The sequence below is a fragment of the Lytechinus variegatus genome, chromosome 7 (assembly GCF_018143015.1).
Source record: "Lytechinus variegatus isolate NC3 chromosome 7, Lvar_3.0, whole genome shotgun sequence".
Classification (NCBI taxonomy): domain Eukaryota; kingdom Metazoa; phylum Echinodermata; class Echinoidea; order Temnopleuroida; family Toxopneustidae; genus Lytechinus; species Lytechinus variegatus.
In genome coordinates, this window is record NC_054746.1 from 42970377 (window position 1) to 42988372 (window position 17996).

The 17996-nt window shown below is 33.9% G+C and overlaps 3 protein-coding genes across 3 annotated transcripts in view; 1 reads left to right on the forward strand and 2 right to left on the reverse strand.

The window, feature by feature from the left end:
- Window positions 1-1326: 1326 nt before the first annotated feature.
- On the reverse strand, window positions 1327-2586 carry LOC121418028 (testis-specific serine/threonine-protein kinase 1-like). Its single transcript, XM_041611730.1, has one exon. It carries the CDS (start codon window positions 2422-2424, stop codon window positions 1480-1482), a length of 945 nt encoding a protein of 314 aa, XP_041467664.1. The 5' UTR covers window positions 2425-2586; the 3' UTR covers window positions 1327-1479.
- An 847-nt stretch (window positions 2587-3433) lies between these two features.
- Window positions 3434-6366, forward strand: LOC121419448 (testis-specific serine/threonine-protein kinase 1-like). The gene is made up of 4 exons (XM_041613927.1): window positions 3434-3754; window positions 4302-4450; window positions 4942-5102; window positions 6043-6366. The coding sequence occupies exons 1-4, from the start codon at window positions 3434-3436 to the stop codon at window positions 6249-6251; spliced, it is 840 nt and encodes a 279-aa protein (XP_041469861.1). The 3' UTR covers window positions 6252-6366.
- A 1444-nt stretch (window positions 6367-7810) lies between these two features.
- LOC121419379 (WD repeat-containing protein 64-like) overlaps window positions 7811-17996 on the reverse strand; it is a 28929-nt gene continuing 18743 nt past the window's right edge. The window contains exons 15-25 of the mRNA XM_041613815.1: window positions 17455-17579; window positions 16836-16964; window positions 16290-16398; window positions 15593-15841; window positions 14831-14936; window positions 13497-13558; window positions 12983-13095; window positions 12095-12307; window positions 11373-11550; window positions 10723-10860; window positions 7811-10125 (exon numbers count right to left, since the gene is read on the reverse strand). Of these exons, the coding sequence (XP_041469749.1) occupies window positions 10027-10125; window positions 10723-10860; window positions 11373-11550; window positions 12095-12307; window positions 12983-13095; window positions 13497-13558; window positions 14831-14936; window positions 15593-15841; window positions 16290-16398; window positions 16836-16964; window positions 17455-17579 (1521 nt within the window). The 3' untranslated portion in view covers window positions 7811-10026. The remainder of the gene's footprint in view (window positions 10126-10722; window positions 10861-11372; window positions 11551-12094; window positions 12308-12982; window positions 13096-13496; window positions 13559-14830; window positions 14937-15592; window positions 15842-16289; window positions 16399-16835; window positions 16965-17454; window positions 17580-17996) is intronic.

Genomic DNA, 17996 nt, shown 5'->3' on the forward strand with positions numbered 1-17996 from the left:
GAACAACTCAAATAAACGATTTTGTATCAATAACAACTTCGTCACCACTTCATTTCATTTCGTCATCATAATTATGTCTACCAACAACCCAATTAAACGAATTTGTATCAATAACAACTTCGTCACCACTTCAGTTCATTTCGTCATCATAATGATGTCTACCAACAACCCAACTAAACGATTTTGTTGTATCAATAACAACTTCGTCATCACTTCAGTTCATTTCGTCATCATAGTTATGTCTACCAACAACCCAACTAAACGATTTTGCTGTATCAATAACAACTTCGTCATCACTTCAGTTCATTTCGTCATCATAATTTAGTTTAAGAACAACTCAATTAAAACGATTTGTATTAATATCAACATCGTCACCACTTCATTTCATTTCGTCATCATATGTCTAAGAACAACTCAAATAAACGATTTTGTATCAATAACAACTTCGTCACCACTTCAGTTCATTTCGTCATCATAATTATGTCTGAGAACAACTCAAATAAACGATTTTGTATCAATAACAACTTCGTCACCACTTCATTTCATTTCGTCATCATAATTATGTCTAAGAACAACTGAAATAAACGATTTTGCTGTATCAATAACAACTTCGTCATCACTTCAGTTCATTTCGTCATCATAATTATGTCTAAGAACAACTCAAATAAAACGATTTGTATTAATATCAACATCGTCACCACTTCAGTTCATTTCGTCATATGTCTAAGAACAACTAAAATAAACGATTTTGTATCAATAACAACTTCGTAACCACTTCAGTTCATTTCGTCATCATAGTTATGTCTACCAACAACCCAACTAAACGATTTTGTTGTATCAATAACAACTTCGTCACCACTTCAGTTCATTTCGTCATTATAATTATGTCTAAGAACAACCCCAAAAAAAGGTTTTGTACTGTTTCACAAAAAAAATATTCACTCGTCTTATTTTCTATTGTGCGTGTTTTATTGTTTTGATGTCAAACTGAAAAAGGCGAATTAAAAAATCCAATAAATGTCGTCTACAAATACTTATATTTTTTTCGAAAACAATCGATGAACTTTGAGTTCGTCGTTTATCCACAAAGAGCTATCCTATGCTCCATATTCAATTATTCTTCAGCAGTTCCATTCTAAAGTAGATAGGTAAAGTCTATACAGCTTCGTTTGATAGCTTGTTTGTATTGCCTTTTTTCATTCATTGTTTAGTTCTTTTTATTTCGATTATAGTTTATCATATTTTGATCACCTTTCTCTGTGTTCAAGCATTGTAAAGTTTGTATATATATATTTTCCCTTTTCAGGAGCACCTAATACATCTCCGATCCACCCAGCGATACTCCATTACAATTTATTTCAGGTTGACAAAATTCAGAGTCCTTGCAGATACGAGAACTATTAGTTAACTTGAATTCTATTGGTCATATAGACCCATATCACAAGATCTTTTAATATCCACATTTTTGAAAAGATTTCTTTAAGAAATCTGAACTTGATTAAGCCACTCGCTCTCCATCACCTCTCCTAGTGTCAACCTAGTCTTCGTAGATATGGTCAACATGCTTCTAATCAGGTCCCGACATTCGTCTCTGACATTAGTGCTATTACTGGCGTTGAAATGAGCACCTGAGTATTGCTGATGAAGGATCTTCTTGATGTTCTTGACGTCATCACCAAACGGCATGCAACCAACAACCAGGATGTAGATGACCACTCCAAAAGCCCACACGTCACTCTTGAAAGGACAGTAAGGCACAGAACGGATGATCTCTGGAGCAGCATATGCAGCAGATCCACAGAAGGTCTTACTGAGACTACCCTTCCCGACTGATCTTACGAAGCCAAAGTCAGTTAGTTTGATGTTGTTACAGCGATCGAGTAACAGGTTTTCACACTTTACATCGCGGTGTGCCACATCCATCTCATGCATGTAAAGAAGAGCTCGTCCAGTTTGAAGGGACCACTTTCTTGCAAGGACCTCTGGGACTGCACCCTTGGTAACAGTACGTATATACTCCAATACATCACCAGATTCTGCTAATTCTAAAACCATGTAGACCTTTTGATTCTGTTCAAACCACTCATAGGTGCGCAGAACATTTGGATGCTGAAGCTGACGAATGACGGCTAATTCTCTTGGGAGAAAGTGATCCTGGTAATCTCTAGGTGCTCGTCTTCTATCAATGATCTTGACAGCAACACGCTTTCGGGTCGTCTTGTGCACGGCCATCCGTACCTTGGAATAACTACCAGAACCGAGTTTGTGTGCCAAACAGTATCCATGACTTAGCATCACTGTTCCATCGTTAACAGCATTATTCAAATGGGCTTGCTCTGGTGTTCTGATTCTTGCCGATTGGGATGTTTGATTTTTACCCATCGTTCGGATTTTTAAACCGATGGCTTTTACTGAACTCTGCATGATTTTCGTCACCTTTTTACGCCGCTTTCTTACAAAAAAATAATAAATGATGAATTCCTACAAATTGAATACTTGTTTCTGATGATCGTTAGAACATTAATGTTTCATTGGTTACCAACATTGAAATATGAAATATGAAATATTTTATTACCAAACCAAGGTCTACATTGTTACGTCATCGCGTTGTACGATGTCAATGCGGTGATCTAGGTCACACCAATGGGGTCATGTACATGAGCCGTGCACTCAATTGACGTCACAATTATAATTGCGCGTAACTTTGCACTTTAGTCATTGCGAAATATAGGTCACCAAACATGGGGTTCATGTCTCGTCGATAATGTAAATAAAAGGCCCCATTCACACGAAGAAAACATTATCCTTGCATAAACCTTACTACTATCTTCCAATTTATAATTTAGGCCTAATATATTCTCAAGTATCGATCTACAGGGTTCATGTAGCCATGCACTCAATCAGCCGTTATCTTTTCCTTCTTTGTAATTTTTTTCAGTAAAATGAGATCAACAATCTGCAAAGGTGAATTGTCTTGGTAAAGACAAAATACAATTGAATGTACATATTAACTTAAACAAACTGAAAAATAAATATATTAAATATGTTAATTATAATTTGATTATTATGTGGATTGTGGATTAAACATATGCCTGTTTACACAAGTTATCCGTCTTTCTTTAATTGCATCAACTTGATACAGGAGAATTATTCAAATTTATTGGTCAATGATATTTCTGCTACAATCCTTTTGTTGACGTCATTCATCAATTGACAAGTGGTTTACGTTTGCACAAGGCGCGTGCGCGTTGCCCCATGCAAAAAACTTTATTAATCACAATCCAATTTCAATTCAGAGGTGCCAGGAAAACGCAACGATAAAAGTCCAGTATTGAATAACTTGTGTTAATAAAACACAAAAGAAAACTTGGAAAAAAAAACATAGAGCTCAAGTAAAAACAAGCAAAAAAAAATGTTATCACCAGAAACTAAGATGGAAACAAAGCCTCCGGCGACGGACAGTGGCAAATTCATGGCTGGCACAACATCGGTTCGGAGAGTTATAAATGAAGAAGTCATGTTAAACAAAAAAGGGTATACTCTTGGATTAATGTTAGGTGAGGGGTCATATGCTGCCGTCTACTCATGCCAACTGAGCAACAATAGAGGAAAGTGCGCCATTAAAATTATCAACAGGAAGAAGGCTCCAAAAGATTTTCTTGAAAAATTTCTTCCACGAGAAATCAAAATTTTGAGTAAAGTACAGCACAGAAATATCGTCAAATGTTTTGAAATATTTGATACTGGGAATAAGGTAAGCTATTTGCTCAATATTTAGGCCTATATCTATACAGGTTAAGGTTATATAGTGAATTAATTTATGAAAATCATATATATTTGACACCCAACGTTAGCTGTTAAAATAAAATAAAACTAAAAATGATCAAAGATTTTGAGCCTACTGAATTTAAGAGCTGTTTGACACATCGTTCCGAAGTATTACTGCAATAAATGGGGGTGGGGTATCTTCATAATCATTATCATCGTTAGAATTATCATTGTTTTTAACATTGTTAATGGCATTATCATTATTTTCATTCTTATAATAATTTTATTGTCATTCGTCGTCACCATCATCTTTATAATTATCGTTTTCATTATCATCGTCATCATCATCATCATTATTATTATTTATATGACTATTTTCATATTCTGTTTATTCATGTCATTGCTATCATTGTTACCATATATCAAATAACATTCAGAGGAACAGATAATTATAACTGTGCGAGTCATTTTGTGAACTACAAATCGAAAAAATAACTGAAAACTTTCAATTTTTCCATATATTTTCATCTAAGGTCTATATGGTGCTTGAGTTGGCCGGACATGGTGATATGTTAGAATACATCAAGCTCAGACGATCCTTAACCGAAGAAAAGGCGCGCTCATTTTTTCGTCAAATGGTGGATGGAGTTGCTTATCTGCATAGCTTAAATGTAGTGCACAGGTCAGTAAGCAAAATATATTAATTTAAAGAAAAAACTTTAAGATTGAATAGTTTTTATAGCCGTCATCAACCTATGCATGACTACCCCTGATGAACATTGATTAAAACTTTATGATAATGCTATCGAGGAATAATGATAATAGGCTATAGTTAATGAAAAAAAGATCAATTTGATTATGGTAGGCCTATTCATTTTCCCTACTTTTATACAACCTAATGAAAAAGAATTAATGTAGTCGTAAGAACATTCAGTTCACTCAGAGCAAATCAAAATCTAACCTGGGATTCAAGATTATTGTTATATTAACTTTAATATAAAAAATCTTCGCTAAGCAAGGGATCTTTTTCTGTCATCATACACCCTGATATTCCCCTCTCTACAAACCTCTGCCCAATGTTTAAGGCCTTATTAATTGATCATTTCGTTTATGTTAGTATTTTATAATAAAGTTCAATTAATTGTTGCATTGTTTTCATTGATATCAATTAAGGGATTTGAAATGTGAAAACATTTTGCTGGATGCAGCGAACACCATTAAAATATCTGACTTTGGTTTCGCACGCTTCATGGAGCCGCAAGATCTCAGCAAGACGTACTGTGGCAGTGCAGCTTATGCTGCTCCAGAAATATTAAAAGGAAACATGTATAATGGTATGTAAATGTAAATATAATTATTCAATTAATTAAAAGTGAAACTTATATAAGAAACAAAATGTTAGCGCAATTAGATCTTGGTTTTTAATTGAATGTTAACCCTTCTCGGTTCAAATAATTGGCATATTTGAATTGTTCATAATAATGTTAGCAGGGGATGAAGAGATATTAGGTATAAACTGATTGTCAAATTAAATCAAAGATTTGCTTAAAGTATTAACAATATATGCAGTGGACATGGATATGAATTGGGAAAGGGATTTAAAAATATGGGGTACAAAATAGGACAAATAGGGTAAAAATTTCTTTATATGTCGCGAGCATGCAAGCAAAAAGTTTTTAGCTTTAAAAATGGAAATTCAATTTGTTATAGGTTAAGTCATAATATTAAGAAAATACCATATTTCATGCCTGTACCCCATACCATATTCCATTTTTTCCTCCTCATCCCCACCTGGGCCTCGTTGCATTAAAGCCTATTATTTTAGTATCTTTGCCATTAATGGTATCCACCATGGTAACAATGCTAAGCAGAATCAATGATTTCAGGGAAAGGTTTTAATGGCTAAGTTACCAAATTAGTAGCTTTTTATGCAACGGGGCCCTGGTCAGCTAACTTTTGGGGGTCTAGTGCCCCTAAGGCCCCTCCATCAATACACCAGTTTATATGTGAATTTATTTATTGTCAGATGTCTCTAATTCTAGTCTCATATGAATTAAGTTTCATAAAGTATGATTATGATATTAGCAAACAGCCACCTGAAAGTATGAATAGCCACATAGATAAGTAAAACAATAAATAAATTAAAAGAATTCAACTATAAATTGTAGGCCTATTTGTTATATATTTCATCAACACCAGTTCAGCCTAATTATTATTTCAGTCCATATGAAATCAAAATGGGACTAAAATATACACAAACTTGTGTGATTTCAGGTAAGGCATACGACGTATGGAGTTTGGGAATTATTCTGTACATCATGGTATGCGGGACAATGCCTTTTGATGATTCTAATATCAAACGGATGATTAAAGACCAAATGGATCAGAGACTTTGCTTCACGAAAAAGAAAGAACTTACCTTACTCTTTAAAGATGTCATTCTGGCTGTTCTCCAACCTGCTGCAGAAAGGAGGTTAGTTTGATATATCAAGGCAATATAGATAATCATATCAAGTCAATATAGATGATCATATCAAGGCAACATAGATGATCATATCAAGGCAATATTGATAGATGATCATATCAAGGCAATATAGATGATCATATCATAAAGTGATGTCATAGAATTAAAAGGAAAAGGGAGGAGGGAGCAATGAGCAGTGGTAGAAACTCGTTAATGAAATATTTCCTTATCATTCATCATTTTCTGGAGCCATAACAATTACTATTTTTTAATGAAATACTTAATTGATAAAAAATTCATGATAATAAAAACAAAGTGAATGTATAGGTAGGAATTTCATTTTTTGAAAGTTGGAAATGATTTTAAGTTCTAGTTTGACAATGCTTTCAAACTTTCCAGCATATACAGTCGAATGACTCCATTTCCCCAAAAGTTTGACAAATCATTGCATCAGAGTTAGTACACAAACCAGCCTTTGCTGCGATTGTTGTCATAAAATTACAAATAACCATGTGCTATTTTTGTGGTGAAAGTCATTACTAACAACTACTTCTCCTTGGTTTCATTTTGGTATATAAAAAAATGCAGACTGAAAGTGAATGACATTCTAAACCATCCATGGATGCAAGATGGATGTAACTTCAAGCCAGTCATAACTCCAAACTATGCTACTACGTCTCGCTCATCTTCAAACCGTCGTAGTCCACCTGCACATCCTCCTACCCCAACCCCTGCAACCAGTAATCTGGTAGAAAGTAATCGTGTAAGCGGGAACAACAATGCTACTACGAGGTCAACTCCACCGCTACGTGAAGACCGATCTACCGAATCGACCAGCCGTTTTACGCAGAATTTGACTCGACGCAGCAAGAAGATTGAACCGGGGACGTCAGCTATAGCGTCTGCAAGTCAAGATAGCATGCATTCACCAATGCCTTCAAGAACCGCTGATGTTGGTCGGAATACTCCTAGAGAAAGAACAAGGCCACCTACAGCAACCAGATATACTAGAAATGCACCTTGATCAATTCAAACATCTCAAGTAATTTTTTAACATCTCAGTCAATTTGAAATGAAAATAACCTATATCAAATTTAATTTTACACTTGGGGCACAAGATCTGTATCATATACCAAGCATTCATTCATAATAGGTTATTTTCAGTCACAATCACGGTTTCTCCATCCTAAATATTGATATCCCCTTTCAAATTGTTGCTAGTATAATTGTTTGACATAGCCACAGCAAAGGCAGATACTGAAAAGCTGAGGTCCTTTACAATCAAAGTGTAATTTGAAGTGAGAGAGGAAAAAATTAATCAACATCCTCTCAAATAGGTCATAATATGACAACATGAATAATTAGCCTATGTTAACTAACATTTCACATTGTTTAAGTTGTAAATAAAGATAGAAAAATATAATGTAAATAATTATATGTGAACACATGTCAAAAATTGGATGCATGCAAATTGCTTATTTATTTCCTTGTTGTTTACCCCCTCCCTCCAATCCCACTCATATCCAGACATAAAAAAATTCACCACTCAAACAGAAACAAAATACAAACATAAGAATATAAATCATTTGACTTTTTTTATTCCACCCTGCAAACACTCAAACTTGATAAATATTTCAGGAAAATAAAAGTGAATCAATTTGTATGATGCCCTTTATGAATCTATTCAGACCTGACAATCACCACATACATGTATGCAGATGAGCTGAACAAAATATAGTCAATTAGAAATAAAATCTGAGCTGAATGTAACAAATTATTGAAGAAAATATTTTGAAATAATTTTTATATGTCAAATTTATACCTCTCAAGATCAGTATAGTGAAATAATTTTGGGTAATACAATGGTCAGGCATATTTGCCTGGGTGTTCCTTAATTCACTTTTCTTCATGTTTTAAAGTATACCAGGGTAGCATTTGTAAAAGGTGAAACAAAATTCTATACTCAAACAAGTTGACAGGTAACATACATTGAAAAGACAACATCTGTTAAAGTTGCCAAAAGCAAAGTGAAATCAAAATCATGACTTGATTTTGAAATAAATACCTTGAAATTATTTCTCAGTTCATACTTTTAGAATTTGATGTTCATACACAAGCATGTCACATCTTTAATAGTTCAGAAATAATTATGAGAATCAAAACCCATAAATGATCTTTTGATAAATGAGTTGCACTTTGTGCATGTTAATATGCAACCACCAAAGCAAATAAACTTCACTTCAAATGAGTTGAGATGTCACGCCCACATTTACAAAACACTCCCAAATTCAAGATGAAATTAGAATAATCTATAAATATATGTATATATAAAGAGTGTAATACACCATATTTTCAAGGTGAATTCAAGAGAGAAAATATAAGTCAAGATCTTTATTTACATATTTATATATTCAATACACACATAACTGATAAAGCTCTTCTAAAAATGACTTGTTGAGAATTTACTAGAAGATGGGACGGATATAATATAATTGCTAGAAAATTCAATATAAGCTGCTTTCAAATCATTATAAAAAGATTTGGACGGATCTATACACAACTGAAGTGCTAGAGTATAAAAAAAGACAGATGAAAAAGAATACTTAATTTAAGTAATAAGGTTGAATACTATTCTTTGGTCCTTTGATAACCCTTGATCATCATTTAAAAGATAGACAGTAATATATATCAAATAAATACTATGATTCACACAATATCATCAATTCTAACTTGATTTATCATTGCATAGTTTGCTCCAATGATGAATAAAGGCCAATCAACCATATCTTTTCAAAACATACAAGAATATGATCAGAATTGATACCAGTAACATGTAACATTTTTCCAATGCAAAAGGAAAAAAAGTCAAGCTGTCAAAATAATAGAAGAATATCACATGACCAACTTTGCATAGGAATGGCTTCCGAGGGGTTGTGAACTTACATCATGTCATTAAATACATGTCTCAGTTTGAAATAATTATGAAATTTACTAAATCATGCAATAGCATTCTGATATGTCAACATACGATATATCAATAAAAAATTTTTACAGACATATAGCTTAACAATGATGGAGAAGCATCTTTGAACAGTTTATCTTAATTATGTATGCCACAACTGACCAAAATGCCTATAACTTATGTCACAAAAAATATACTAGGATTTGGCTATCTACAAACGTCACTTTCAATTATAGTCAGCAAAATAGAATTAGATGGTGATTTTACTCTCTACAACATATGACCTCCATGTCAGAAAGAGTGTAAGGAAGTTTACTGACAAATGAAAGAGGGAGAAATGTGTGTGTTAATGCAAACACAAAAGGTCTTTTAAATGTATATATTTGTGTTGGGGAGATGGAGACGTTGGTTAATGACATTACGAAATACAATATGAGAGCAAAAGGAAAAGCAAAGACTTAACGATGAAGAAAAAAGTTATACTCTGAAGTAGAAGGATGCACAAGACACAAAGTATTTGGATAGATGACGACGATGGAAGATGATATGCTTATCTACATACACTAATACTGTCATATATGGGCAAGAGGTCCAATGGATTCAAGAAGATTCAACGAGGAGATAACAGGTAGGAGGAAGAGCATAACACTGATAAATCATCACAGATAATACTAGATACATTCACTAATTAATGCATCATCAATATTCTCTTCTGCTTTCCTCTTCTTATATAAATGCATGCATTCATCAATCATGTCTTACATGATTTGGATACTGTCTATAGATTAAGGTTGACATTCGTAGCCGATTAGCATGGAAGAATTATGGTGCATCATCTTGGAGTTTTGTCTGTTGTTCGTCGCCGTGGTGATGGAAGAGGTGATCTTATGGGCGAAACTGTACCTTTCTTCTGACTCTGACCTTTGCTTGGCTGTCAAATTTACAATAGAAAGAGAAAGAGAGCAACTTTAACCATCTTTCACATTCATTACTGATCTGAAATTAAGAAATATATTATGTGGAAAGAAGTGTGTTGATCTTGTCAGGATTTTATGCTTTGTCACGAGTGTACATTCATTTTCATGAGTTTTTCAAGTGATTTTTCATTCTTAATGGTTTCTGTTACTACGAAGATCTTACTCATTTGAATGTCCTAACAATGATGTCACAATAAGGGTACTACTTTACTATTAACAATTCTTCTGGTAGGGCAGTGGCTACCCTGGATAAATAAGATATTATTACTACCATTATTATTATTCTAGTAGGCATGGTCTTGCTGTTTTACAGGCAACTGTGTAGGGACACCTAAGTAGAGCTCTCAGAAATGGGTGTACCTTGAATTGCTGCCTTTTTAGATAGGTAATCACATCCATCATGTCTTAAAAGTTCAGGAATTGTTGATAATACACTATTAGAGATACGGAATAGCTCTCATTCCATTCAAGGCATATTTTTCTATGTATGACAGAGTTTAAGTATGTCTACCATTTGTGTTATTTTCAAATGTAGAAATTATAATAAATACCTTTGTTGAGACTTCTTTAATAGGTGAAGGAGCCCTGTTGTTCCTAGGTGGAGGTGGTCCATATAAATAGGAATCGTTGGCTAAAGCTGATTTACTGTACTCCATGGCTGGTGTTTCTAATCTCTCAGGTGTACTCACCTAATCAAAGATCAAAATTTGACATGTGGAAGATATCTATGTCAGTGAAATGAAATGTCAATGATTCAATGAAATGCACAAATTATTCATCAATTCAAACCCCTAAGATATCCCAAAGTTCTATCTGATACCTCTAGTTGGACCTTTAGGGGAAATCTATCTTTTTAAGTATTTATATTCTGCTAACATTCTCATATACATTGTTTGATCTTTATATAAAACTGAACCACACTAAACCAAATCTGGACAACATCAGTCATATTTGTTCTTAAAATGCACATACCATTCCAAAGGAAAATTTTGAATATTGACTTAACAGGAAAGAAGCTTTTATCTGAAAGTGATACAATTACTTTGGTAAAAAGAAATGCATAGTTCAAGTTTCTGTATTACTGGGTAAAAAAAGCATGTTAGTTACGCTCATAATCATGCATTATTCATGCTTTTCCATCTATGTCTAGCCGGGGGTTTATGTCTGAATTATCACCAATACAATTAAATAATTTAATTACCCTATAGACTGGTAGGGCTCTGAACACTGCTCCAAGACTCATTTCTCCTGTCTTGAAACTCTTCAGATGATCATTGTAGAAGTGAGGCTTCTGAAGTGCTTCAAAGAACTTCTTATCTTCAGGCTCCATCTTCTTGTTCCTGGTCTGTTGATAAGCTGAACGTCGGAATGGCTTCCATCTATATCCAGAGAGAAATGTGAAATTAGTGATATTGATAATCAAAATAACCTACATTCTGTGATAAATGTTATATCCAAAAACTTGTGCTTTTCAATTTTTAATTTCTATTTTTTCAATATGATCAATAATGACAAATAAAACCAAACAATAAGGAAAGGTATTACGCAGGACTTCTTCCCTTGCTTATAATTGTTCAATAATTAAACAATGATCCAGGGCACTTGTAACAAGATAAATTGCAAAATAAAAAAGAAACCAATTTACACACAATGAAAGAGGCAAGCTGGCAAATATATTGATCTTATTTTATGTACACTCAAAATATAACCTGTCCTATAAAAATATGCTGAATCACCAAATGAAAACAAACACAGCCCTGCCATACTAATTTAGTTATCTTTTACAAGACTTCGATGTTGGTTGATAATAATATATCTTCATTTTAAGAGATGGGGCTGGTGTCAACCGCCTGCTATGTTAAATAAAAACACAATTACCCCATGTTCTTCCAAAGCAATACTCCTTATAAGGTTTCTACTTACTTGTCACTATCAAAGATGAGAGGATACTCGTAGCTCTGAGTATTCTGTTTCTTCTTCTCATTCTCCCTCTTTGGTGGCAGGAGGGGTCTCTCAGCTATATCATAGGGTAATACAGGTTCACTTGAGCTTTCAGCACTGGGGTAGTTCCATGGTCTATGTTGACCAAAGAATCCCATAAAGTGACTCCTCTGGGGTGCATCACCATACCAAACCCTGTCATCACAAAAGAATGAAGTGTTAAGTGGTATCTCCAAATATGATCTCTTACCTAACAGCAATCACTATTTCCATTGTCCTGTATCATTCATTTTCTATGTCATTTTTTTTAATGGAATTTTTTTATCAACTTGTAAATATGGTGAATTGTTATGACTAGAATATTTCTGGATAAATCTGAGAACTTTTCTGAAATATTTCCTGTCCATGCTGATGACGGATAATCAATTAATGGATTATGACCAAGTACAGTGGTAACACTAAGTCATTACATCTTGCTACAGCTATCAGCCAATATTTCCAATCTTCAATTGTCCAATTGTCTCCTACGGAAGTGGCATTGTAAAATTTTAAACAACCTCTATCAGAAAATAAACAATTTGATTCTCATGGTGATTAGCAATGCAATAGGCAGGGATTTGTTTATTACACTTTCATGCATCCCTTCCAAATGATCGTTTTGAAATTTGTTGTAAATGCATCCATTTAATCTTACAAATTTGATTCACCACATAAAACAGTGATTGAGAACTTAACTCAGTTTCATAGAACTTCTTATCAAGAAGAAATATACAAATTCTCACAAAATGTTCCTAGACCAATCAGAAGGCATCATTTAGTGAGTTAAAATATAAGCTATTAACTTGACGATGATAATAGAAACCTACACACCTGACTGAACCATCTGTTGATCCTGATATGATAATCTTCATCCTATCTACATAGATCAGACTAACAATCTTACTAAGGTGAGCTCTCCAACTTATCAGCTGCTGTACTGCTCCCTGTAAAAACAAGAAGAGTATTTAGTAAAGTCACCATGTATATTACAGGATATATCTTGATCAATTTATGCACATTTTCTTCACTTAATTCAATGACAGAAGACCACTACCAGCACTAAGAGAAAGAAAAATGATCACCTGGCTAAAGAAAGTCAACAAATACAAATTAGATAAAAGCTTGGCACAAAATTTAAGTTGGTATGAGCTTAAATATGTTAATTATCACACTCTTTTTTATCAGTTAATCATATCTGACTCAAATTAAATCTACTTGAAATTTTACTTGAACAATCAAGACTGACTCCACACACAATCAATTTCATGATTTGGTTCCTATTCTCGTTTTGGCTATAGACATTTTATTGCAATTTTATATACATATGGTATTGTGTATAACTTACATGATCATCTGTTAGGGGGTCCTCCAAGAGTGCAGCAACATTCCACATTGTTATGTAACCCTCTGATGAAAATGAATAATGAACAAAACAAGACCATAATTATATTATTCTGAAAGGCTCAGAATGGAATACCAGAAATATTCCAAGAGTTTGGGAAAATATTGGCCATTACAAGTGGAATGTTTCTGGTATTTCATGAAATAAAGCCATCCAATATAATCATTATCGTCTATACAACCCCCCCCCAAAAAAGGGAAAATTTGTTTTAATTAATCAAATCACTTATCACATTATGGCATCACTTTAGGGTCAATTTTGGTCAATGAGCGTAATTGTGATCTATGCTGCTCTTTGCATTGCTTTCATTGTACATTTCACGCATGTGCACTAGACTGTTCAAAATGGTCTCGTACTCAACGGGGATATTCATTGGATCTCGGTCAATTAAGGATACGCTCTGAAACTGCACAAGCAATTGATGTAGACCAACATACACATTTTAAATGTATAGCTAAAACACTCTACAATAGATGATAATAATGTATACCTCATGGTTTGTTATGATGCATAGAGAACAAGGAGTGTCATCAATCTCAAGAAAAATGTAACTTCTAAAAAGGCATTTAACCTGGTATTTGCATAAGAACAGCAAAATGATGGAACAAAATATTTTGAAGTTTTTTCTTCCATGGTTCTTTCTCCAACTGAAATTCTGTTATGTTATCACTGAAGCCTATCATATGGGACTGCATAACATAACATATTTGGCGATTCAACAAGCGTTCAATAATCAACAGCAATATACACCCACGTATAATGGTCAATGTTCAACTGGTATGTGTTTTGCTGCATAGGTTAGCATACATAAAAGATGCACCGGAAGGGGTAAAAAAATTGGTTATTGTTGACACATATATTGTATTGGTGGTGATTTTCACCTGATTGCTAAGAAAGCATGAATGCTTGTAAGCAAGCAACCAGAGGACCGACGGCTTAAGGTACTCTCCGAAGGACCTGGTACTGAGGATTAATGCCTTGCCAAAGGGCACTAGCGCACCAAGTGAGAATCGAATCCGGGTCACCGGAATACAAATCCCCACTCTACCAACTGAGCTATCGCGCCTATCGCACTTGGTGAAGTGGATAAGGGATTTCCAATTTTTGTGACCTACTGTCACCAATTTATTGCAAATTGAGCAAGTTTTCATACTTGAAACATATTAAACCTTCATTTTTTGCAACATGGTAAGTGGTGATATACCTTCAACCTGATAGGATATATTCATGATATAATTATAGAGTATCAGATAGAGGATAGAAGTCTGTCTACTCACTCATATCACCAGTAATGATCATATTACAATCTTGATCTGAACAGATTGATGTTACAGCTGAACCTTGTCTCTTAGTCATAGGACTCAACATCCTCACAACCTCTCCCTGAAAACAAAACAATCAACAATAAATAAAATCCTCAAAACTGAATGAATACAAAGCAACAATGAACAATTGTGCATGAAATCATTTCAATAATAAATACACAATAGTTGGTAGCTTTTAGCACTAAGGACAACAAGAAATGATGAAACTATAGAGTAAATTCTCACTGTGCCCTTGGTTTCTAACATCTACTTACCAACTGTCAAGGGTTTAAAAGCTCCCTCTCAGCCTGTTCATGGTTTCGTAAACTGTGTACAGGCAGTAAAATGTTGAGATCAACCATGAAGGTGGCTTTCAAATTCACTGACATAGGCATTTGTGATTTGATGATTATTCATGTCTTACTTTTAATTTTTCTTTCATCACATCCAATCCAGTCTTTATAATCACTGGTATTTGACATTAGTCCAAACAATAGTCAAGTATGCCAAAAGCAGACAATATAACAGACTTTTTTTTCAAACTTTACCCCTATTCAATTCTAGTCACCTGGTCTATACAAGGCCTTCATTCTTAGGCTTTGAATGATTACCATAGTTCAAGTTTCTGAATTACTTGGTAAAATGTTTAAGTGACATCTTCATCGTAAAGGTCATTTGAGAAAAGTTGATCATGAGCTAACCATGAATTGGCTTACTGTATGAAGAAAGACCTACCTCCATAGTCCAGAATCTAATGAAAGAATCTGCATGAACCGAGACAAGAATAGGATCATACTCGGTGACCAACATCTTAGCATTAGGATCCTGCTCACTCTCTGGCTTAGAACCTAACCTCTCCATCTCATCATCATCTTCCATCTTTTCTTCTTCCTTCTCTCCATCTTGGATAGCAGTATCCATGTCTTCAGTTTCTCCATCCCTTGGGCTCCTTGTATCCTCCTCCATCCCTTCCTCATCTTCAACCTAGACATGGAATCAAAGGCAATGATTAATTCATGATCTACTAAAATTATCAGGGTCATACAAGAATCTGTACAGCTTAAACAAAATTACAGTTTTATACTCATGCAGAGCTCAAACATTGATCTTGGTGGAAGGAATCTAGTATTGAAGTTATAACACACATATTGATAAGTCTTTCTGGTATCAATAATAAGTTGTGTATTTAATATGCACACTTTCAAATGATTTTGTAAAATAACAAGAAAACAAAAGTCAAAGCAAACAAATGCAAACACAGTCTTGTTTAATTGTGTTGCATAGCTGTGCCATATTACATAACACTTTCAACTTACGATGAATGATGAATAATTAATAATAATAATAATGTTACATGCACCATAGGCACAAAATCAAATAAGCAATATGAACTACTAAAACACCTTTAACAGTTAGAGATAGTCAAACTAACCTTTTCTTTCTGAGTAAATGAAGAAGCATCTGAGTCTTCATCACCTTCCTTGATCCCTTCTAAATCAGTTCCAGGAGTTGATGGTCCTTCCTGTCTTACTGTCAGTTTCCTAACACAAAAAACAAACAGATATGAATATTGCCTACAAATAATAAATGTACTCTCACTGCATCATTGAAGGTGCTGTTGGTGTAATAATGATAAGATTTAAAATTATCTTTAATTATCCTAATTAGGAACATATTGTCTGGTTCTAAGATCCATATTCATTCAATTTCTATTTCTATTTGCTTTAACAAACTGTTGAGTCTATATATCACAGGAATACATGATTAAGAGAGAAAAAAAATGTAAGATTACATGGACAAATGAATATGATTAAGGTATATAAAGTAGAGAATCTTGTTGAAAATGATTTGAAAAAAAAATAAATGAATCTACAAAACTGGAACCTTCTTTATTACCTTATATATCATTGTTCTATGGTATGAAACAAAGGTAAACTGAAAAAAATGTTAAAAGGGTTATGTACTAAGTATGGCTTACTTGATAAAAGCAGGATCTGGTCGTCTTGTTCTATGAATAAGAAACATCATCATATAGACCTTGTGAGGATTAGGACTCTTCAATCTATTCTCATCTTCTGGTCCAGGAGCAAGTGGTGGCATCTCAAATCTAACAGATAAAGGATAAAATAGTTTACACAGTTTTAATAGTGAAGTAAAAGGAATGTATTCACAAGTTCTCACAGCAAAGAAAATATTTATGATAGTCAATATTCATTCCTAAACATTAAATGATAAAGAAGGCATCACAGCTGAGTTAGGAAAGGAGGGATTTTAGATTCTGGTAAAACAGTTCAATTTCCTCTTGGTGTGCTAGAGCCATCTGGTAAGGCATTTATCCTCATTACCAGGTCCCTCGGAGAGGACCTTAAAAACTTTGCTCCTCTGATTGCTTGCTTACAAGCATTCATGCTTTTTAGCAATCAGGTAAAAAAAAAACACCACCACCACAAGCATGGACTAATAGTGACTAACAACTTGAAAACCTGGCTATAGTAATGCTCTGATTGCACTGAGGATAATAACCTAAGAAGAACTAAGACCCAAATCCTGCAAGTATTCAGAAGACAGTTCATTCTTTACACTAACATTTTACTTACATATTATCAACAGCACCTCTTGATACATCCCATAGAAGAATGTTACCATTAGAACATCCTGTAGCAAGTACATCTGGATTCATGAAGGCCGTACATGTCATATCATAATACTGAAGAATGTCATCCTGAAGTAAGAGAACGTACAACAATGATGGACCTTTTGAAATGTGATTAATGCTAGATAAGGAAGTAATATAGCATTTCTAAGAAAAAACTGCTTGAAGTGAGCTAGGTGAGCTATAAAACATCACTTTATTTTCCATTATCAACATCTACTCCCAGAAAAGGAGTTCTTGTCAAATGAATGCATATCATTATCATTATGTCCAAAGTTTGTTTCATTGGTATGTTGGATGAACTGGTTATGTTAAGCTCTGCTTGTGGATGTATTTTCTCTACACATGATAAAGGACAGCATTTTTACTTTTTATCAAGTTTAAATTTTAATCTGCTAAATAATCAATTTAAATAAGCCAAATAACATGTTACATTTATTGATTTAAAACAAATATTTGGAGGTGTGGACCTTTTTCCTCAATCCG

What these genes read in the sequence shown, in the direction of transcription:
- LOC121419448 (XM_041613927.1), top strand. Translation starts at nt 3,434, where the DNA reads ATGGAAACAAAGCCTCCGGCGACGGACAGTGGCAAATTCATGGCTGGC. An exon ending in TATTTGATACTGGGAATAAG is followed by an intron (nt 3,755 to 4,301) that starts GTAAGCTATTTG and finishes TTTTCATCTAAG; the next exon opens with GTCTATATGGTGCTTGAGTT. An exon ending in AGCTTAAATGTAGTGCACAG is followed by an intron (nt 4,451 to 4,941) that starts GTCAGTAAGCAA and finishes ATATCAATTAAG; the next exon opens with GGATTTGAAATGTGAAAACA.
- LOC121418028 (XM_041611730.1), bottom strand. Translation starts at nt 2,424, where the DNA reads ATGCAGAGTTCAGTAAAAGCCATCGGTTTAAAAATCCGAACGATGGGT.